Genomic DNA, 23,278 nt, shown 5'->3' with positions numbered 1-23,278 from the left:
AAATATTTCAAAAACTACATTAAGTTCCAGCATGTATCCACTTTTTTAAGGTGCGAAAAACTGCCATTGATCTCCATTATAATGTTCTCACAAATTGATACTTTTTAATTAATTAATGGGTCCCCGTAAGAGAAGATTAGATTTTATTTGTTTCTCCAAAAAAACAACAGATGTACAAGCTCGATTCGAATCACAACGTGTTGTGAACTTTGAAAATATTTTTATGACATTGAAAATAAACTGTTCCTCATTTCTTTGCATTGGGGACCCCCTAGGCTGGAACCCCCGCCTCCAACGACCGCCCTGGGCCCCACCTTGAGAACCGATGGTTTACACTGTAAACTTTACAGCCGTTTTTATTTAACAGAATACAGACACATCATGGCCACAATATTTAAAGGAGTGTAACTATGTAAATCATAACGTGTCCAAAAAAAAAAAAGTTAAATATATATAGGCCTAATCTTGAGAGTTGGAGAGATTATTACGGGAATTATTACTAGATCATTTCTATTCAGGCGCATTGACTGGCCCCCATGACGTCATAGCACATGCGCCGGGGGGTCCGGAGTAGAGGGGTCCATCATCAACTGAATGGTTGAGGCGCGCGTGTCGCTCACTAGTTCCAGTTGTTGTGTTTTTGACATGTTTGTTGTGGTTTATCTGAATTAAAAACGTACATTTAATGTTCGTTGTTTTGTGTCTCGATTAAACATCTAACGCGTTCAGTCATGGAGGAGGTGGATGTGGAACCGCCGACGACTGTGAGTAACTAGAAGTTTTAATATAATAATAATCTTCAGTCAGTACAGTTATGTAGCCCGTCTCCGGACCCCCCGGGTTGAGCTCCTTTGGACCCCTACGTAGGGGTCCAAAGGAGCTCAACCCGGGGGGTCCGGAGACGGGCTATACAGTTATGTTGCGAAGACTACTGAGTATAATAAATTATCTTCAAGTATACAGATATGTTGCTAAGACTACTGTGAGTAAATAACTACTAACTCACTATACATTTAATATAATAATAATAATCTTCAGTCAGTACAGTTTTGTTGCAAAGAGTACTAGTCTGAGTAACTAACTACTATAACTCACTATACATTAATATAATAAAGTATCTTTATTCAGTGCAGTTATGTTGCAAATAAAAGCACTTTCAATAGTTTCCATCAGTGGTGGAAAAATACTCACATTTAGTATCAATACTGCAATATTAGCCTAAGATGTCTTAGATGTGGGCTACTGGCGTATAGAAATACTACTGTTACAACAAGCCTAAGATGTCTTAGATGTGGGCTACTGGCGTATAGAAATACTACTGTTACAACAAGCCTAAGATGTCTTAGATGTGGGCTACTGGCGTATAGAAATACTACTGTTACAACAAGTCTAAGATGTCTTAGATGTGGGCTACTGGCGTATAGAAATACTACTGTTACAACAAGTCTAAGATGTCTTAGATGTGGGCTACTGGTGTATAGAAATACTACTGTTACAACAAGCCTAAGATGTGGGCTACTGGCGTATAGAAATACTACTGTTACAACAAGCCTAAGATGTCTTAGATGTGGGCTACTGGCGTATAGAAATACTACTGTTACAACAAGTCTAAGATGTCTTAGATGTGGGCTACTGGCGTATAGAAATACTACTGTTACAACAAGCCTAAGATGTCTTAGATGTGGGCTACTGGCGTATAGAAATACTACTGTTACAACAAGTCTAAGATGTCTTAGATGTGGGCTACTGGCGTATAGAAATACTACTGTTACAACAAGTCTAAGATGTCTTAGATGTGGGCTACTGGCGTATAGAAATACTACTGTTACAACAAGCCTAAGATGTCTTAGATGTGGGCTACTGGCGTATAGAAATACTACTGTTACAACAAGAGATGTGGGCTACTGGCGTATAGAAATACTACTGTTACAACAAGAGATGTGGGCTACTGGCGTATAGAAATACTACTGTTACAACAAGCCTAAGATGTCTTAGATGTGGGCTACCGGCGTATAGAAATACTACTGTTACAACAAGCCTAAGATGTCTTAGATGTGGGCTACTGGCGTATAGAAATACTACTGTTACAACAAGAGATGTGGGCTACTGGCGTATAGAAATACTACTGTTACAACAAGATGTGGGCTACTGGTGCATAGAAATACTACTGTTACAACAAGAGATGTGGGCTACTGGCGTATAGAAATACTACTGTTACAACAAGCCTAAGATGTGGGCTACTGGCGTATAGAAATACTACTGTTACAACAAGCCTAAGATGTCTTAGATGTGGGCTACTGGCGTATAGAAATATTACTGTTACAACAAGAGATGTGGGCTACTGGCGTATAGAAATACTACTGTTACAACAAGAGATGTGGGCTACTGGCGTATAGAAATACTACTGTTACAACAAGCCTAAGATGTGGGCTACTGGCGTATAGAAATACTACTGTTACAACAAGCCTAAGATGTCTTAGATGTGGGCTACTGGCGTATAGAAATACTACTGTTACAACAAGAGATGTGGGCTACTGGCGTATAGAAATACTACTGTTACAACAAGATGTGGGCTACTGGCATATAGAAATACTACTGTTACAACAAGCCTAAGATGTCTTAGATGTGGGCTACTGGCGTATAGAAATACTACTGTTACAACAAGCCTAAGATGTCTTAGATGTGGGCTACCGGCGTATAGAAATACTACTGTTACAACAAGCCTAAGATGTCTTAGATGTGGGCTACTGGCGTATAGAAATACTACTGTTACAACAAGAGATGTGGGCTACTGGCGTATAGAAATACTACTGTTACAACAAGAGATGTGGGCTACTGGCGTATAGAAATACTACTGTTACAACAAGAGATGTGGGCTACTGGCGTATAGAAATACTACTGTTACAACAAGATGTGGGCTACTGGTGCATAGAAATACTACTGTTACAACAAGAGATGTGGGCTACTGGCGTATAGAAATACTACTGTTACAACAAGATGTGGGCTACTGGTGCATAGAAATACTACTGTTACAACAAGAGATGTGGGCTACTGGCGTATAGAAATACTACTGTTACAACAAGCCTAAGATGTCTTAGATGTGGGCTACCGGCGTATAGAAATACTACTGTTACAACAAGCCTAAGATGTCTTAGATGTGGGCTACCGGCGTATAGAAATACTACTGTTACAACAAGCCTAAGATGTCTTAGATGTGGGCTACCGGCGTATATAAATACTACTGTTACAACAAGCCTAAGATGTGGGCTACCGGCGTATAGAAATACTACTGTTACAACAAGCCTAAGATGTCTTAGATGTGGGCTACCGGCGTATATAAATACTACTGTTACAACAAGCCTAAGATGTGGGCTACTGGCGTATAGAAATACTACTGTTACAACAAGCCTAAGATGTCTTAGATGTGGGCTACCGGCGTATAGAAATACTACTGTTACAACAAGCCTAAGATGTCTTAGATGTGGGCTACCGGCGTATAGAAATACTACTGTTACAACAAGCCTAAGATGTCTTAGATGTGGGCTACTGGCGTATATAAATACTACTGTTACAACAAGAGATGTGGGCTACTGGCGTATAGAAATACTACTGTTACAACAAGAGATGTGGGCTACTGGCGTATAGAAATACTACTGTTACAACAAGAGATGTGGGCTACTGGCGTATAGAAATACTACTGTTACAACAAGATGTGGGCTACTGGTGCATAGAAATACTACTGTTACAACAAGAGATGTGGGCTACTGGCGTATATAAATACTACTGTTACAACAAGCCTAAGATGTGGGCTACTGGCGTATAGAAATACTACTGTTACAACAAGCCTAAGATGTCTTAGATGTGGGCTACCGGCGTATAGAAATACTACTGTTACAACAAGCCTAAGATGTCTTAGATGTGGGCTACCGGCGTATAGAAATACTACTGTTACAACAAGCCTAAGATGTCTTAGATGTGGGCTACTGGCGTATAGAAATACTACTGTTACAACAAGAGATGTGGGCTACTGGCGTATAGAAATACTACTGTTACAACAAGAGATGTGGGCTACTGGCGTATAGAAATACTGCTGTTACAACAAGAGATGTGGGCTACTGGCGTATAGAAATACTACTGTTACAACAAGAGATGTGGGCTACTGGTGCATAGAAATACTACTGTTACAACAAGAGATGTGGGCTACTGGCGTATAGAAATACTACTGTTACAACAAGAGATGTGGGCTACTGGCGTATATAAATACTACTGTTACAACAAGATGTGGGCTACTGGCGTATAGAAATACTACTGTTACAACAAGAGATGTGGGCTACTGGCGTATATAAATACTACTGTTACAACAAGCCTAAGATGTCTTAGATGTGGGCTACTGGCGTATAGAAATACTACTGTTACAACAAGAGATGTGGGCTACTGGCGTATATAAATACTACTGTTACAACAAGCCTAAGATGTCTTAGATGTGGGCTACTGGCGTATAGAAATACTACTGTTACAACAAGCCTAAGATGTGGGCTACTGGCGTATAGAAATACTACTGTTACAACAAGCCTAAGATGTCTTAGATGTGGGCTACTGGCGTATAGAAATACTACTGTTACAACAAGCCTAAGATGTGGGCTACTGGCGTATAGAAATACTACTGTTACAACAAGCCTAAGATGTCTTAGATGTGGGCTACTGGCGTATAGAAATACTACTGTTACAACAAGCCTAAGATGTGGGCTACTGGCGTATAGAAATACTACTGTTACAACAAGTCAAAGTAATAACAATAACACTCTTTAGTCAGTACAGTTATGTTGCAAAGAAGTATCAATACTTCAATATTGGCCTAAGATTTAGGCTACTGCAATTAGAAGTACTCTGTTGCAAGTAGAAGTCTGTCATTCAAAATGTGCTTGAGTAAAAAGTACACAGCTATTGGCATCAATAGTTAATAGTACCTTAAAGGAGCATTCGGTGATTTGGAAAACCACCCAGTCCGCCCCGGTAACAAAATGTGCACATGCACACGCTCTACAGTGGGGGGAAGTGCAACAGCATGTGCAGCAAGGCCCGCCCCCACACATGATTGGAGGAAGGCCCCTCTCATCCTGATTGGATGAAGGCTTTGCCACCCGCCACCAAAACTGAAACTAGGGTTTTTTGACCCCAGGGGCTCAATGGGGACAGGGAGGAACTCCTTATATGGTCAGCACACTCTATGGTAGGGAGGATTATCCAAATAAAAATAAAAAATAAGTGATATTTGAATGAAGCGAAATCACTGAATATACCTTTAAGTACCAAAAGTAAAAGTACTAATTTTGCCTGCAATGTCCTGTTTCAAGTCAAATGCATTGGAAAATAGCAGTTCTACAAGCTCACAATGTGTCGCATCGCGACACATTGTGAGATTGAAGATTCACTATTTTCTAATGGCATGAATGTATATAGGGCAGGGCTAGCCACAATTTGCAACACTAGATTATTTTTAATAATGGGATGAATCTAGAGTTGCAAACTTGCAATACCCTCCATTGACAGACCATTGAGCTTGTATTAAGCGATGTTAAACTCACCAACATTGCAGCCGTAAGGCAAGCTTGAATTATCCACTTTCAATCTGAAAAGCGTTTGTTTCATAAAAATCCACCGTAGACACGTTATGAGCTACTTTCTGTCTAGAAATTATGTGCCGTGTTTAATTTTTTCTAAGTGTTAGAGTTTGGAAGCGCTCGTCAGAAGTCACTGAACCCTGCGTACCACCTGTTTCCAATTTGCAGATAGCGGCAATATAGGAAGCAGCAGCACGATGCGTTAATAAAAAGGAGTGCTTCCAAACTGCAACACTTGGAAAAACCATCACCTTGCTTTTTTTCTTCTCTGCACAAAACCTCTTTTGCCGAACATAGCCGATCTACTAGCCCGTCTCCGGACCCCCCGGGTTGAGCTCCTTTGGACCCCTAACCCGTAGGGTCCGTTCTCATCGACTTCAAGCGACGTGCTCATTTCAATACGCAGGCTGACTTTACCCTCTCCGACGGGTGTCTGCGCTGTGGATATGATGCTGACATATTCCAAAAGAAGCATATAAGAGCTATACGCGCCAACGCGCAGATAGCCAGTTCCGGCGCTGGAGGCGGGACAATGGGATGTCAATAAGGAAGTCAAGAGAGAATTTCAGAGCTGCCAAAACGGTCTAACAAAGATTAAAAATACTTAACGGCTTCTGCGCCATTCGCGGGGTGTCCGGTTGTCTCCGTTGTCTCCTATAGCTCTTATATGCTTCTTTTGGAATATGTCAGCATCATACCCACAGCACAGACACCCGTCGGAGAGGATAAAGTCAGCCTGCGTATTGAAATGAGCACGTCGCTTGAAGTCGATGAGAACGGACCCTACGGGTTAGGGGTCCAAAGGAGCTCAACCCGGGGGGTCCGGAGACGGGCTACCGATCTACAAGCTGAACAAGTGTGAGCTTGTAGATCGGCTATCGCCTGGGAATATAGCCGCTATCTCAAATAAATCACGTTTATATAACAAGTCAATTGGGAGTTGTATAATAGTTGTGAGTTGTGTTATTATTTCCTCCCAGCTCATTCCTGACGCCAGGCAGCACTTGGGGTTCGTCTGGGGTCCTGGAGACATCCTGGCCTACGACACGCTGTTCAAAGCATCAGGTGAGGCCCGGGTGCACATCCACTCATTCACAGTACATCAGGTGAAGGTGCACATCCACTCATTCAGTACATCAGGTGAAGGTGCACATCCATTCATACACAGTACATCAGGTGAAGGTGCACATCCACTCATTCACAGTACATCAGGTGAAGGTGCACATCCACTCATTCACAGTACATCAGGTGAAGGTGCACATCCACTCATTCACAGTACATCAGGTGAAGGTGCACATCCACTCATTCAGTACATCAGGTGAAGGTGCACATCCACTCATTCAGTACATCAGGTGAAGGTGCACATCCACTCATTCAGTACATCAGGTGAAGGTGCACATCCACTCATTCAGTACATCAGGTGAAGGTGCACATCCACTCATTCAGTACATCAGGTGAAGGTGCACATCCACTCATTCAGTACATCAGGTGAAGGTGCACATCCACTCATTCAGTACATCAGGTGAAGGTGCACATCCACTCATTCACAGTACATCAGGTGAAGGTGCACATCCACTCATTCACAGTACATCAGGTGAAGGTGCACATCCACTCATTCACAGTACATCAGGTGAAGGTGCACATCCACTCATTCACAGTACATCAGGTGAAGGTGCACATCCATTCATACACAGTACATCAGGTGAAGGTGCACATCCACTCATTCAGTACATCAGGTGAAGGTGCACATCCACTCATTCACAGTACATCAGGTGAAGGTGCACATCCACTCATTCAGTACATCAGGTGAGTGTGTTGTCTAACCTAGAATGGCTGGCATTCCATACGTTGCATGATGTGTTCTATAAATGCAAAAAAAAAAGTTTTGTTTTGTTTAGTTTAGTTTAGTTTTTGTAGCGATTTACAGTAAGCACAAACAACACATGGTAATACATTAAATACATAAAATACAGTCATCAAGAATCATACGTAAGCTAAGAACCTATCATCTGTCTAACAGTAGAATATCTATATAATTAAACTATGCGTATACACTATAGAGTGCTATGTCTACATAAAACGCTATCTAAATGACATAAGTTGAGCCTTTGCATACGCCTGTAAGGTTATTGAGGCTAGGGCAAGTGCTACGGGCTAAGATGGAGTCTGAAGAGGTGGGTTTTCAGACTACGGCGGAACATTGGGAGTGAGTCTTCAGTTCTGATTGCAATGGGAAGTGCATTCCATAGTTTTAGAGCCAGAAGGGAGAAGAGATTGGGACATGTGGAACGTTGTCCCGGCGTTTTTAGTTTGTTCCACGAGTGTTCTATGGCAGTGTATGGAATGCATGCCGTACTCAGTACTCAGCTCTATGCATACTGCAGAACGTGTTTCCTAAAACGTCCCCTTTCTGTCCCTCTCAGGTGCGACGGGACCGTGCGGTCTGTCCATTCACGAGGTGAGGAAAGACGAGGACATTTACTCGCCCGTTCTACGCAAGCTCTTCAACGAGTCCCACCTGATCTTCGTGGGGCTGCAGACCATCCGGGAGGACCTGCCCAGCAAGAACAAGAAGCCCCAGTAAGATTAGATCACCCCCACATGGTCATGACTGGGACTGCAACATGGACTGAAATCTGTCCATTTAATCCATTATAAGAAATATAGGACTGTTAAAACACATTCACTGCCCAGTATTAAATAATTGATTCTTCCGACACTACCAGTGTTTCTCAGTGAAAGCCCACCCGGACCCGAGACGTAAAATAAATAGTAAAAAAATAGAAAAAGAAGAAAAACGCTGTGCCGATCAGAAAAGAACTATCATCTATCATCAGTTCTTTAGTTATTGAATAAAGCTTGTTCTTTAACGTAATCACTGAAAACACGGTTCTCTGGGGCCGTCAATGGCTGAGAAGTGTTGGATTTGGCAGCGGTGGCCGAAAGGTTTGCGGAGCGGTCTTGATACCGGAAGGTCGCCAGTTCGTATCCCCGGACCGGCACGTTAGAATTACCACCGCTGAAGTGCCCTTGAGCAAGGCATTGAACCACTACCATGAAATGTTCTATGAGCAGGGCCTGGCTGTAAACAAGTATCTGATGCTTAGTCCAGTTACCCTGGGTAAATATAGTAACTTTGCTTTGCTTTGCTTTGGTCTGAGGGGCGTCAAAAATGTCATGATTCTCTGCTTTTGGTGTGACATAAATCACATTAAATGAATATTGTCTGAAGCAGAATATAAAATATGTCATGTCTCTCGTCTGGTCAGATTCGTCAGTATCAGCAAGAACTACAGGTCTGTCATACGAGCCTGCATGGAGGAGCTGCAGCAGATTGCAGGTACACCCTTTGATCTAACTTATAGTCACATATTTAAACTATTCTGGGCGGGAACCCCTTTTGGTGTTTCAAGCATTATGTTATACTTTAGCTGTTGAAAAATAGCAGATCTACAAGCTCATAGCACGGCACCGTGTGCCACGCTACAAGCTTGTAGATCTGCTATTTTTGAAAAGTCGTGAAAACGTGCACATTTTTGAACATATATTCTTTCACAGCGGACATTATTAATTCAAATCTTTGCTTCTGGTAGGTCCCTGGAACAACATGTTTTCAGATGGTGGTCCATTGCCAAATACATAAATTTTTTAGGGTCCTTGACATGAAAATGTTTGAGAAACATGGGTTTTTCAGAAAACTGTCGGGATTTAGAAAACATTTGTAGAATCGTTCCCAGGTCTAAATGGGTCAAGTCTTCATGCACACATGTACTGTTGTTATGGTGACATATTCTTCTGGTCTTTAATGTATTTTCTGGATGAGGTGAAATATGTATTTGGTCTCTTTTACTGTAGTTTCAACACAAGACGCAGAACTGGCCAACAAGTATGGGAACCAGGTATGGATGTTACAGTATTTACAGTGAACCAGGTATGGATGTTACAGTATTTACAGTGAACCAGGTATGGATGTTACAGTATTTACAGTGAACCAGGTATGGATGTTACAGTATTTACAGTGAACCAGGTATGGATGTTACAGTATTTACAGTGAACCAGGTATGGATGTTACAGTATTTACAGTGAACCAGGTATGGATGTTACAGTATTTACAGTGAACCAGGTATGGATGTTACAGTATTTACAGTGAACCAGGTATGGATGTTACAGTATTTACAGTGAACCAGGTATGGATGTTACAGTATTTACAGTGAACCAGGTATGGATGTTACAGTATTTACAGTGAACCAGGTATGGATGTTACAGTATTTACAGTGAACCAGGTATGGATGTTACAGTATTTACAGTGAACCAGGTATGGATGTTACAGTATTTACAGTGAACCAGGTATGGATGTTACAGTATTTACAGTGAACCAGGTATGGATGTTACAGTATTTACAGTGAACCAGGTATGGATGTTACAGTATTTACAGTGAACCAGGTATGGATGTTACAGTATTTACAGTGAACCAGGTATGGATGTTACAGTATTTACAGTGCAGCCTCACATGCACACAAAATCCCATATTCAGACCTTCACACACACCCTTCTATTCAGTCTCTAAGGATTATGGCAATACCTCTATTATAGGAGGGGGCGTTTGTCATGTGGGAAGATATGTATTTAATCAAATACTGTATACTGTACATTGTATATACAAAGTATGTTTTAGGGTTATTATCATTGTATTGACACTGTGGATTGTTTGATGTCAGGTGTCCATTCTGATGGCCATAGAGCTGATCTGGGATCTGTTATCATTGTGTTAACACTGGTTTGTCTCATGGCAGGTGTCCATTCTGATGGCCATAGAGCTGATCTGGGATCTGTTATCATTGTGTTACTGTGTTTTGTCTCATGGCAGGTGTCCATTCTGATGGCCATAGAGCTGATCTGGGATCTGTTATCATTGTGTTAACACTGGTTTGTCTCATGGCAGGTGTCCATTCTGATGGCCATAGAGCTGATCTGGAATCTGTTATCATTGTGTTACTGTGTTTTGTCTCATGGCAGGTGTCCATTCTGATGGCCACAGAGCTGATCTGGGATCTGTTATCATTGTGTTACTGTGTTTTGTCTCATGTCAGGTGTCCATTCTGATGGCCACAGAGCTGATCTGGGATCTGTTATCATTGTGTTACTGTGTTTTGTCTCATGAAAGGTGTCCATTCTGATGGTCATAGAGCTGATCTAGGATCTGTTATCATTGTGTTACTGTGTTTCTGTCTCATGTCAGGTGTCCATTCTGATGGCCACAGAGCTGATCTGGGATCTGTTATCATTGTGTTACTGTGTTTTATCTCATGGCAGGTGTCCATTCTGATGGTCATAGAGCTGATCTGGGATCTGTTATCATTGTGTTAACACTGGTTTGTCTCATGGCAGGTGTCCATTCTGATGGCCATAGAGCTGATCTGGGATCTGTTATCATTGTGTTACTGTGTTTTATCTCATGGCAGGTGTCCATTCTGATGGCCATAGAGCTGATCTGGAATCTGTTATCATTGTGTTACTGTGTTTTATCTCATGGCAGGTGTCCATTCTGATGGCCATAGAGCTGATCTGGAATCTGTTATCATTGTGTTACTGTGTTTTATCTCATGGCAGGTGTCCATTCTGATGGCCATAGAGCTGATCTGGAATCTGTTATCATTGTGTTACTGTGTTTTATCTCATGGCAGGTGTCCATTCTGATGGCCATAGAGCTGATCTGGAATCTGTTATCATTGTGTTACTGTGTTTTGTCTCATGTCAGGTGTCCATTCTGATGGCCACAGAGCTGATCTGGGATCTGTTATCATTGTGTTACTGTGTTTTGTCTCATGGCAGGTGTCCATTCTGATGGCCATAGAGCTGATCTGGAATCTGTGTGAAGTGCTGTTCATCGACGCTGCTCCAGGTAAATCCGTCCGTTCTGTGTAGATCTCATTCAGGAGTCTCATTCCACCAGTCTTTTAAACCCCTTTCTGTGTTTTAAGCATTATATTATACTATTGAAAAATAGCAGATCTACAAGCTCGTAGCGCAGCACTCGGTGCCGAGCTTGTAGGTCTGCTATTTTAGAAGAATCGTGGCGCAAATCTTTGAATATATATTCTTTGAGAGCGCTCGTTTTAACTCAAATCTTTGCTTCTGGGTGTAGCCTAGTAGTTCATTTCCAATGAGAGGCCGTGCGTTTGTTTTGGACGCGCAGAGAAGTTGAGGGGCGACGCAACGCAAGCGTATTTCCGTGGGCGCAGCCCCGTGAAGTTGTTACGTGCATGCTCGGTTTGTTTGTGCACAGGCCCGCGACCGAGTACACCTTGTTTTTAGTTGAGGTTTTTATTTTTAACCATTTACTTACTAAGAGAGAACTGATCTGAAGTTAGCAGCGTATCGTCGTGGCATGTTCGCGTGTATATCTTATCTTCTAATATTTGGAATATTTTGTTGTGTGTGTGTGTGTGTGTGTGTGTGTGTGTGTGTGTGTGTGTGTGTGTGTGTGTGTGTGTGTGTGTGTGTGTGTGTGTGTGTGTGTGTGTGTGTGTGTGTGTGTGTGTGTGTGTGTGTGTGTGTGTGTGTGTGTGTGTGTGTGTGTGTGTGTGTGTGTGTGTGTGTGTGTGTGTGTGTGTAACACTGTGTATGTGTGCACCATCAGCGGGCTCCCTGTTGCTCCACCTGCTGGACTGGGTGAGGTTGCACAAGGCTGACGTGGAGGAGAAGGCCAGCGAGGTTCTGCAGAGCGAGTGCCCCGCCGAACACCACAGCTACTGGGACGTGGTAGGTTGTAAAACAAACGCACCCCACAGCTACTGGGACGTGGTAGGTTATAAAACAAATGCACCCCACAGCTACTGGGACGTGGTAGGTTATAAAACAAACACCCCACAGCTACTGGGACGTGGTAGGTTGTAAAACAAACACACCCCACAGCTACTGGGACGTGGTAGGTTGTAAAACAAACACACCACCCCACAGCTACTGGGACGTGGTAGGTTGTAAAACAAACACACCCCACAGCTACTGGGACGTGGTAGGTTATAAAACAAACGCACCCCACCCCAGCTACTGGGACGTGGTAGGTTGTAAAATAACACACCCCACCCCAGCTACTGGGACGTGGTAGGTTGTAAAACAAACACACCCCACAGCTACTGGGACGTGGTAGGTTATAAAACAAACACACCCCACAGCTACTGGGACGTGGTAGGTTATAAAACAAACACACCCCACAGCTACTGGGACGTGGTAGGTTGTAAAACAAACGCACCACACCCCAGCTACTGGGACGTGGTAGGTTGTAAAACAAACACACCACCCCACAGCTACTGGGACGTGGTAGGTTGTAAAACAAACACACCCCACAGCTACTGGGACGTGGTAGGTTGTAAAACAAACACACCACCCCACAGCTACTGGGACGTGGTAGGTTATAAAACAAACACACCACACCCCAGCTACTGGGACGTGGTAGGTTGTAAAACAAACACACCACCCCACAGCTACTGGGACGTGGTAGGTTATAAAACAAACACACCACACCCCAGCTACTGGGACGTGGTAGGTTATAAAACAAACACACCACACCCCAGCTACTGGGACGTGGTAGGTTATAAAACAAACACACCACACCCCAGCTACTGGGACGTGGTAGGTTGTAAAACAAACACACCCCACAGCTACTGGGACGTGGTAGGTTATAAAACAAACACACCCCACAGCTACTGGGACGTGGTAGGTTATAAAACAAACACACCCCACAGCTACTGGGACGTGGTAGGTTATAAAACAAACACACCCCACAGCTACTGGGACGTGGTAGGTTGTAAAACAAACGCACCACACCCCAGCTACTGGGACGTGGTAGGTTGTAAAACAAACACACCCCACCCCAGCTACTGGGACGTGGTAGGTTGTAAAACAAACACACCCCACCCCAGCTACTGGGACGTGGTAGGTTGTAAAACAAACACACCCCACCCCAGCTACTGGGACGTGGTAGGTTGTAAAACAAACACACCCCACAGCTACTGGGACGTGGTAGGTTGTAAAACAAACACACCCCACAGTTACTGGGACGTGGTAGGTTGTAATCTTCCATTATTAACACCAAAAACCTACCGCACACAAATGCACATGCACACAATAACTTGCCTACGGCGCACACTCAAACCTACCCACCGCACTCATGTATACACACAAGCACACTCCCACATACACACAAGCACACTCCCACACACGAACACGCAATGTGTTAGTTGCAGCTGAGCTACGATATTGACCTGTCTGTCCTCCCGGGCTCCTGCCTTTCAGACAATGACCTGTCTGTCCTCCTGTGTTTCAGACACTGACCTGTCTGTCCTCCTGTGTTCCAGACACTGACCTGTCTGTCCTCCTGTGTTCCAGACACTGACCTGTCTGTCCTCCTGTGTGTCAGACACTGACCTCTCTGTCCTCCTGTCCTCCAGACACTGACCTGTCTGTCCTCCTGTGTTCCAGACACTGACCTGTCTGTCCTCCATGTCTCCTGTGTTCCAGACACTGACCTGTCTGTCCTCTATGTCTTGTTTCAGACACTGACCTGTCTGTCCTCAATGTCTCCTGTGTTTCAGACACTGACCTGTCTGTCCTCCTGTGTTCCAGACACTGACCTGTCTGTCCTCCAGACACTGACCTGTCTGTCCTCCTGTCCTCCAGACACTTACCTGTCTGTCCTCCAGACACTGACCTGTCTGTCCTCCAGACACTGACCTGTCTGTCCTCCAGGCACTGACCTGTCTGTCCTCCTGTCCTCCAGACACTGACCTGTCTGTCCTCCAGACACTTACCTGTCTGTCCTCCAGACACTGACCTGTCTGTCCTCCAGACACTGACCTGTCTGTCCTCCTGTGTTCCAGACACTGACCTGTCTGTCCTCCAGACACTGACCTGTCTGTCCTCCAGACACTGACCTGTCTGTCCTCCTCTGTTCCAGGTGCTAAGCTACGTGCTTCAGGGGAAGCTGGAGGAGACTAGTCAGATGCTGGTGAAACAGGCCAGCCTGCAGCCAGCCTCCAGGAAGATGTTCAAACTGATGGGCAGCCTGCTCAGCAAGATGCCCACGTACAACGTACGTACGCAGAGCCTTTTGTGGTGGTTCTGGAGAACCGTGGGTCCGACCGACTCGACGCCGGGCACTGCACTCCCTGCGGGGGCTTGTGGAAACGCGTGTGTCGAATTTGAAGTCGGTGGGGCAAACGGTTCTCGAGTTACGTGCATTGCAACCGTACACACACACGCAAGATGTACAACGTACTGTACGTATGCAAGACACTGTCATTTATCATGTAGCGATGTACAGTGCAGGCATTTAGCCCATTCTGGGCGGGAACCCCTGTTGGTGTTTTATAATAATAATAATAAACTTTATTTATAAAGCACTTTTTAAAACAATGTTACAAAGTGCTTTCCAATACAGGTTAAAATACAGTAGTAGAATAAAACAACAACAATAAGCAATATTAATACAAACTAGGTGAACACAAAATAAAACGATCAATAATTTAAGTAAAAGCCATCGTGAACAAGTGGGTTTTTAGCTGTGATTTAAAAGAGCTCAATAGGGTGATTTGTCTTAGGGCCTCTGGTAGGGCATTCCACAGCTTAGGTGCACGGGCCGAGAAAGCCCGGTCACCCATGGTGACACGCTGGGTAGCCGGAACTACCAGGAGAGCCTTGCTTGCCGATCTAAGGCTACGTGTTGGCCTATGGGGCTCCAGCATATCTTGTATGTAGATGGGGGCCAAGCCATTTAGTGCCTTAAAAGTGGTAATTAAAATTTTAAAATCAATCCTAAAATGAACAGGCAGCCAGTGGAGGGAGGCGAGGACAGGGGTAATGTGGTCACGCCTTCTGGAATTGGTTAATAATCTGGCTGCTGAGTTCTGGACCATTTGAAGACGGGAGATAGTTTTTTTATTGAGTCCGGATTATAGTGAGTTGCAATAATCTAAGTGTGTTGTGATGAAAGCATGGATTACCTTCTCAAGGTCAGGGAATGAGATGAATGATTTTATTTTTGCTATATTACGGAGTTGGAAGAAAGCGTTACTTTATACTTTAGCTATTGAAAAATAGCAGATCTACAAGCTTGTAGCGCGCCACCGAGTGGCGCGCTACGAGCTTGTAGGTCTGCTATTTTTGAAAAGCAGTGAAAATGTGGCGCAAATCTTTGAATATATATTCTTTCAGAGCGAACGTTTTTAACTCAAATCTTTGCTACTGGGAGGTCCCTGGAACAACATATTTTCAGATGGGGGTCGGCGGCCAATTACATATAATTTTTGGGGGTCGTTGACATGAAATATTGAGCACCACTGATACAGAAACATAGGTATTTCAGAAAACTGTCAGGATTTAGAAGACATTTTTTAAATATCGACACACGCTCTTATCCACAAGTGTGATCAGAATCATTAGAGTAAACAGGCTTTTTTTTCGTCCTACCTTTGAAAACAAAACGCCTGCTGTACTTCCAGGTTAGGTAAATAGTCACATACTGTAAGTAGTGTGCAGAGAGAGCAGTGTAACGTTGGATGATATTTCTACCGTTCAAAATTCTCACATTTAGACCTGACGTCGAGAAAAAAAACGTCTTCTAAATCCTGACAGTTTTCTGAAAAACCTATGTTTCTGTGTCAGTGGTGCTCAACCTTTTTCATGTCAAGGACCCCCAGAATTATCTGTATTTGGCTGCGGACCCCCATCTGAAAATATGTTGTTTCAGGGACCCCCCCAGAAGCTAATATTTGAGTTAAAAAGGTTCACTGTGAAAAAATATATATTCAAAGATTTGCGCCACATTTTCACGATTTTTCAAAAATAGCAGACCTACAAGCTCCTACGAGCTTGTAGATCTGCTATTTTTCAACAGCTAAAGCATAACATAACGCTTAAAACACCAAAAGGGGTTCCCGCCCAAAATGCGTTAATTATTGTTAAACATCTGCATTACGTTTGCCTGTTATCTCTGCTATGGTACCAACATCAATACAGGATGGAATTGTGGACAAAATCTTATCCAATGAAAACAAAACGTTTTGGGTCTAAGAGGCTAAATCTCATCAAACGGTGGTTCGTGGCTCAAATGCAGAATAGATCACGGACCTTCATGTGAACAGGGTTGAAACTCACTGAAATAAACGATTAGTCCGGAATTGGGACTCTACTAGGGTTGAAATGTGTAACAACAGACCATCATTAAAGACTGTGGTGTGTGATTATTGTGTCCCTCCAGCCCGCTGGCAGCCAGACGCTGACGGACTTTGACGTGAAGTGGAGACAGTGGCATGTGGAGGTGGACCGCTGTCTGCAGGACAACTCCTTCAGCAGCAACCCTCACCTGGAGGTCATCTGTAAGGTCAGTGATACAACCCAAAGGTCATCTGTAAGGTCAGAGGTCATCTGTAAGGTCAGTACAACCCTCACCTGGAGGTCATCTGTAAGGTCAGTAACCCATCCCTCACCTGGAGGTCATCTGTAAGGTCAGTAAGACAACCCAGAGGTCATCTGTAAGGTCAGTAACCCATCCCTCACCTGGAGGTCATCTGTAAGGTCAGTAACCCATCCCTCACCTGGAGGTCATCTGTAAGGTCAGTGATACAACCCAAAGGTCATCTGTAAGGTCAGAGGTCATCTGTAAGGTCAGTAACTCAACCCTCACCTGGAGGTCATCTGTAAGGTCAGTAACCCATCCCTCACCTGGAGGTCATCTGTAAGGTCAGTGATACAACCCAAAGGTCATCTGTAAGGTCAGAGGTCATCTGTAAGGTCAGTAACTCAACCCTCACCTGGAGGTCATCTGTAAGGTCAGTAACCCATCCCTCACCTGGAGGTCATCTGTAAGGTCAGTAACCCATCCCTCACCTGGAGGTCATCTGTAAGGTCAGTGATACAACCCAAAGGTCATCTGTAAGGTCAGAGGTCATCTGTAAGGTCAGTACAACCCTCACCTGGAGGTCATCTGTAAGGTCAGTAACCCAACCCTCACCTGGAGGTCATCTGTAAGGTCAGTAACCCATCCCTCACCTGGAGGTCATCTGTAAGGTCAGTACAACCCTCACCTGGAGGTCATCTGTAAGGTCAGTAACTCAACCCTCACCTGGAGGTCATCTGTAAGGTCAGTAACCCATCCCTCACCTGGAGGTCATCTGTAAGGTCAGTACAACCCTCACCTGGAGGTCATCTGTAAGGTCAGTAACCCATCCCTCACCTGGAGGTCATCTGTAAGGTCAGTACAACCCTCACCTGGAGGTCATCTGTAAGGTCAGTAACCCATCCCTCACCTGGAGGTCATCTGTAAGGTCAGTAACCCATCCCTCACCTGGAGGTCATCTGTAAGGTCAGTACAACCCTCACCTGGAGGTCATCTGTAAGGTCAGTAACCCATCCCTCACCTGGAGGATCTGTAAGGTCAGTAACCCATCCCTCACCTGGAGGTCATCTGTAAGGTCAGTACAACCCTCACCTGGAGGTCATCTGTAAGGTCAGTAACCCATCCCTCACCTGGAGGTCATCTGTAAGGTCAGTAACCCATCCCTCACCTGGAGGTCATCTGTAAGGTCAGTACAACCCTCACCTGGAGGTCATCTGTAAGGTCAGTAACTCAACCCTCACCTGGAGGTCATCTGTAAGGTCAGTACAACCCTCACCTGGAGGTCATCTGTAAGGTCAGTAACTCAACCCTCACCTGGAGGTCATCTGTAAGGTCAGTAACTCAACCCTCACCTGGAGGTCATCTGTAAGGTCAGTAACTCAACCCTCACCTGGAGGTCATCTGTAAGGTCAGTAACTCAACCCTCACCTGGAGGTCATCTGTAAGGTCAGTAACTCAACCCTCACCTGGAGGTCATCTGTAAGGTCAGTAAGACAACCCAGACGTTATCTGTAAGGTCAGGGGTCATATGTAAGGTCACTAATACAACCTAGAGGTCATCTGTAAGGTCGCGTTGAGCTTGTAGATGGCTAATTTTGGTGGAGACAGTTTGTGTAGATGGTAAAGGGACAGTGCAACTCAGGTCTGTTTTACTAAGCATGGAGGGTCTAAGTGGTCAAACTGAAGTGATATATAGTAAATTCCAAATGTCATCAAAGTATGCTGTGGCACTCCTTGACTTGTGTCACGGCACACTTTGAGAATCCCTGGCTTAGACAGACCAGAGGTTTTGCCCCAAAAAGACTGAATGTTATCCCATTCTGGAGGCGAACCCCTTTTGAAAAATAGCAGTGCAGCGCTACGAGCTTGTAAATCTGCTATTTTTGAAAAATCATGAAAATGTGGCGCAAATCTTTGAATATACATTATTTTAGCGCAAATCTTTGAATATACATTATTTTTAGAGCGAACGCTTTTAACTCAAATCTTTGCGTCTGGGGGGGGGGGGGGGTCCCTGGAACAGCATATTTTCAGATGGGGGGTCCTTGACATGAAATATTGAGCACCACTGATCTAGAAACATGGGTATTTCAGAAAACTGTCAGGATTTAGAAGACATTATTTTTAAGTTTTGACGTCAGGCCTACATGGGTTAAACGGTATGACCTTCTGTGTCTCTTTAGATCCTGGTAGGTGACGAAGACACCATGTTGGAGCACAAGGACCTGCTGAGCACCTGGTACCACTTTCTGATCACCAGACTGCTGTACTGCCACCCCACGGTCAAACCCAACGAACTGCACTACTACGCACAGGTACGACACCACCCCCTACTGTCACCATGCAGTACTGCCACCCTACACTACTATGCACAGGTACAACACCACCCCCTACTGTCACCATGCAATATTGCCACCCTACACTACTACGCACAGGTACAACACCACCCCCTGCTGTCACCATGCAGTACTGCCACCCTACACTACTACGCACAGGTACAACACCACCCCCTGCTGTCACCATGCAGTACTGCCACCCTACACTACTACGCACAGGTACAACACCACCCCCTACTGCCACCCTACACTACTACGCACAGGTACAACACCACCCCCTGCTGTCACCATGCAGTACTGCCACCCTACACTACTACGCACAGGTACAACACCACCCCCTACTGTCACCATGCAGTACTGCCACCCTACACTACTACGCACAGGTACAACACCACCCCCTGCTGTCACCATGCAGTACTGCCACCCTACACTACTACGCACAGGTATGACACCACCCCCTGCTGTCACCATGCAGTACTGCCACCCTACTGTCAAACCCAACGAACAGCATTTTTTTTGCATTTCTTCTCCTTGAATTGGGAGTGGTTTTAGGCACGTTTTGATAGATTGATTGAATACTTTATTAACGGTCTGCAAAAAGAGGCACAGTGGCACAGATTTATAGTAAATAATGCTAAACAGTTAACCCAGATAAGCTCTCAGCTCGTTTCCATTGAGGTCCTGTGTATTCAATTCATCAAGACATTTAAAGACAAACAAGACAAACGATAATATACAGTACTATGCAAAAAAGTAGTATTATGAAAGAAAGATATGTACAGTAAACGGGTGGGGGGTATTTCTGGTGATAAGCTTAGACTCTTTACTTCAAACGGCAGCCAGTTACAATTTACAATTTGCACTGTAGGTGCTCTTTCTGAGTGCTTTTGAATTTTGGTAATGGTGCATTCACATGGGCTCAGGCAGGCGGTAGACAGGTGGGTGGGTAATGGTGCATTCACATGGGCTCAGGCAGGCGGTAGACAGGTGGGTGGGTAATGGTGCATTCACATGGGCTCAGGCAGGCGGTAGACAGGTGGGTGGGTAATGGTGCATTCACATGGGCTCAGACAGGTGGTAGACAGGTGGGTGGGTAATGGTGCATTCACATGGGCTCAGACAGGTGGTAGACAGGTGGGTGGGTAATGGTGCATTCACATGGGCTCAGACAGGTGGTAGACAGGTGGGTGGGTAATGGTGCATTCACATGGGCTCAGGCAGGCGGTAGACAGGTGGGTGGGTAATGGTGCATTCACTGTGTGTGTGTTGTGTGTGTGTGTGTGTGTGTGTGTGTGTGTGTGTGTGTGTGTGTGTGTGTGTGTGTGTGTGTGTGTGTGTGTGTGTGTGTGTGTGTGTGTGTGTGTGTGTGTGTGTGTGTGTGTGTGTGTGTGTGTGTGTGTGGTTTCAGTCGTGCATGACCATGTTTCTGGACTCGAGGAGCGTTCCAGAGCCTCTGGACAGCATCCTGTTGGCAGCGTTTGAGTTTGACATCCACCAGGTCATCAAAGACTGCAGGTGAGGTGACGCACATACACATGCGTGCGCACACACCCACGCACGTGCACGCACACACACACTCGCACCCGCATGCACACACACACCGTCACTTCAGCCATTTTCAGCCTGTGTTTTCCAGTTTTAATAATAAGTGTCTTCACAACAACAATTACAGTTTTACTTTTAGTAATCTTCACTTTTATTAACAGTTTTAATGCCGTGATTAAACAATCGTGTCCAGATCTCCCTGCCTAGTTTTCACTAACCTTTGAAGAGCCACTGCGCCGACTTGATCGTTGCTTGTTGTGAAAATCCACTTTAATAAAACGGTGTAATCACTTGTGGTCGTGTTAAAAAATATTCCAAAGTGGCGATCACAACAGCAGAGCGGAGGAGGAACGTGCTCGCTGCGCGGCCGCACGGCCACACCGCCGCGCGGCCACACCGCCGCCGTTGCAATGCATTGGGACTCAATTTCCCAGAACCCTTTGCATGCCGGTGCGACGGATGTTTTTGCGATGACGTCGTCATAACGCGTCACCTATCCCACTCTGTCAGATGGAAACCCCGTATGATTTAAATTATTAAAAACGCAGATTAAGGCCTGGGCCATGGCTCAGCGGTCCAGGCACCTTGGCTGGTAATCCAGTCTGGCAGTGTGCCGCGGGTTCGACTCCCGATCCCGACGGCCTTTACTGCATGTCTTCCCCCCCCATCTCTCTCCCCATTTTTCCTGTCAGCCTACTGTCTGTCCCTCCATAAAATATATAAAATAAAAGGTGAAAGCCACAAACGCAGATTAAACAATGAAAACATAACTCTTGACTGTTCTACAGGCAATTAACTTGTGTAAATCGTGTTCAGGAGTCAAAGTGTTAACAATATCATCATTTGTGTTGTCTGTAGTTTACAGTTTTAATCAGTTTGTCTTAACAACAACAACAACAACAACATTTGTGTTGTCTGTGGTTTCCAGTATCGCTCTGAACAACTGGTGGTTCGTGGCTCACCTGACGGATCTACTGGATCACTGCAATCTGCTCCAATCACACAACCTACAGTAAGTACTGGATCTACTGGATCACTGCAATCTGCTCCAATCACACAACCTACAGTAAGTAGATCTACTGGATCACTGCAATCTGCTCCAATCACACAACCTACAGTAAGTAGATCTCCTGGATCACTGCAATCTGCTCCAATCACACAACCTACAGTAAGTACTGGATCTACTGGATCACTGCAATCTGCTCCAATCACACAACCTACAGTAAGTAGATCTACTGGATCACTGCAATCTGCTCCAATCACACAACCTACAGTAAGTACTGGATCTACTGGATCACTGCAATCTGCTCCAATCACACAACCTACAGTAAGTACGGATCTACTGGATCACTGCAATCTGCTCCAATCACACAACCTACAGTAAGTACTGGATCTACTGGATCACTGCAATCTGCTCCAATCACACAACCTACAGTAAGTACGGATCTACTGGATCACTGCAATCTGCTCCAATCACACAACCTACAGTAAGTACTGGATCTACTGGATCACTGCAATCTGCTCCAATCACACAACCTACAGTAAGACCTTTGATCTAATCTATCTAAACCATGTTTACCCATAATAATACTTCACACAAAACTATGTATCCTACAAACCATAAAACTATGTGCATTAACATCAAGCTATGTGTGTTGACATCAGACCATGTGTGTTGACATCAGACCATGTGTATTAACATCAGACCATGGGTGTTGACATCAGACCATGTGTGTTGACATCAGACCATGTGTGTTGACATCAGACCATGTGTGTTGACATCAGACCATGTGTATCAGACCATGTGTGTTGACATCAGACCATGTGTATTAACATCAGATCATGTGTGTTGACATCAGACACTGTATTAACATCAGACCATGTGTATTAACATCAGACCATGTGTGTTGACATCAGACCATGTGTGTTGACATCAGACCATGTGTGTTGACATCAGACCATGTGTATTGACATCAGACCATGGGTGTTGACATCAGACCATGTGTGTTGACATCAGACCATGTGTGTTGACATCAGACCATGTGTGTTGACATCAGACCATGTGTGTTGACATCAGACCATGTGTGTTGACATCAGACCATGTGTATCAGACCATGTGTGTTGACATCAGACCATGTGTATTAACATCAGATCATGTGTGTTGACATCAGACACTGTATTAACATCAGACCATGTGTATTAACATCAGACCATGTGTGTTGACATCAGACCATGTGTGTTGACATCAGACCATGTGTGTTGACATCAGACCATGTGTGTTGACATCAGACCATGTGTATTAACATCAGACCATGTGTGTTGACATCAGACCATGACATCAGATCATGTGTGTTGACATCAGACCATGTGTGTTGACATCA

General features: G+C 44.6%; 1 protein-coding gene across 1 annotated transcript in view; it reads left to right on the top strand.

The window, feature by feature from the left end:
* Positions 1 to 546: 546 nt before the first annotated feature.
* Positions 547 to 23,278, top strand: part of nup85 (nucleoporin 85) — a 40,862-nt gene continuing 18,130 nt past the window's right edge. The window contains exons 1-12 of the mRNA XM_079521470.1: positions 547 to 764; positions 6,602 to 6,686; positions 8,045 to 8,201; positions 8,891 to 8,961; positions 9,477 to 9,520; positions 11,454 to 11,523; positions 12,262 to 12,383; positions 14,578 to 14,712; positions 16,879 to 17,001; positions 19,200 to 19,331; positions 20,761 to 20,867; positions 21,826 to 21,909. Coding sequence (XP_079377596.1) covers positions 732 to 764; positions 6,602 to 6,686; positions 8,045 to 8,201; positions 8,891 to 8,961; positions 9,477 to 9,520; positions 11,454 to 11,523; positions 12,262 to 12,383; positions 14,578 to 14,712; positions 16,879 to 17,001; positions 19,200 to 19,331; positions 20,761 to 20,867; positions 21,826 to 21,909 — 1,163 coding nt within the window. The 5' untranslated portion in view covers positions 547 to 731. The remainder of the gene's footprint in view (positions 765 to 6,601; positions 6,687 to 8,044; positions 8,202 to 8,890; positions 8,962 to 9,476; positions 9,521 to 11,453; positions 11,524 to 12,261; positions 12,384 to 14,577; positions 14,713 to 16,878; positions 17,002 to 19,199; positions 19,332 to 20,760; positions 20,868 to 21,825; positions 21,910 to 23,278) is intronic.

This window comes from Electrona antarctica (genome assembly GCF_951216825.1).
Source record: "Electrona antarctica genome assembly, chromosome: 14".
Classification (NCBI taxonomy): Eukaryota; Metazoa; Chordata; class Actinopteri; order Myctophiformes; family Myctophidae; genus Electrona; species Electrona antarctica.
Note: the sequence above shows the minus strand (reverse complement) of the source record. Positions and strands in the feature narration are given on the sequence as shown.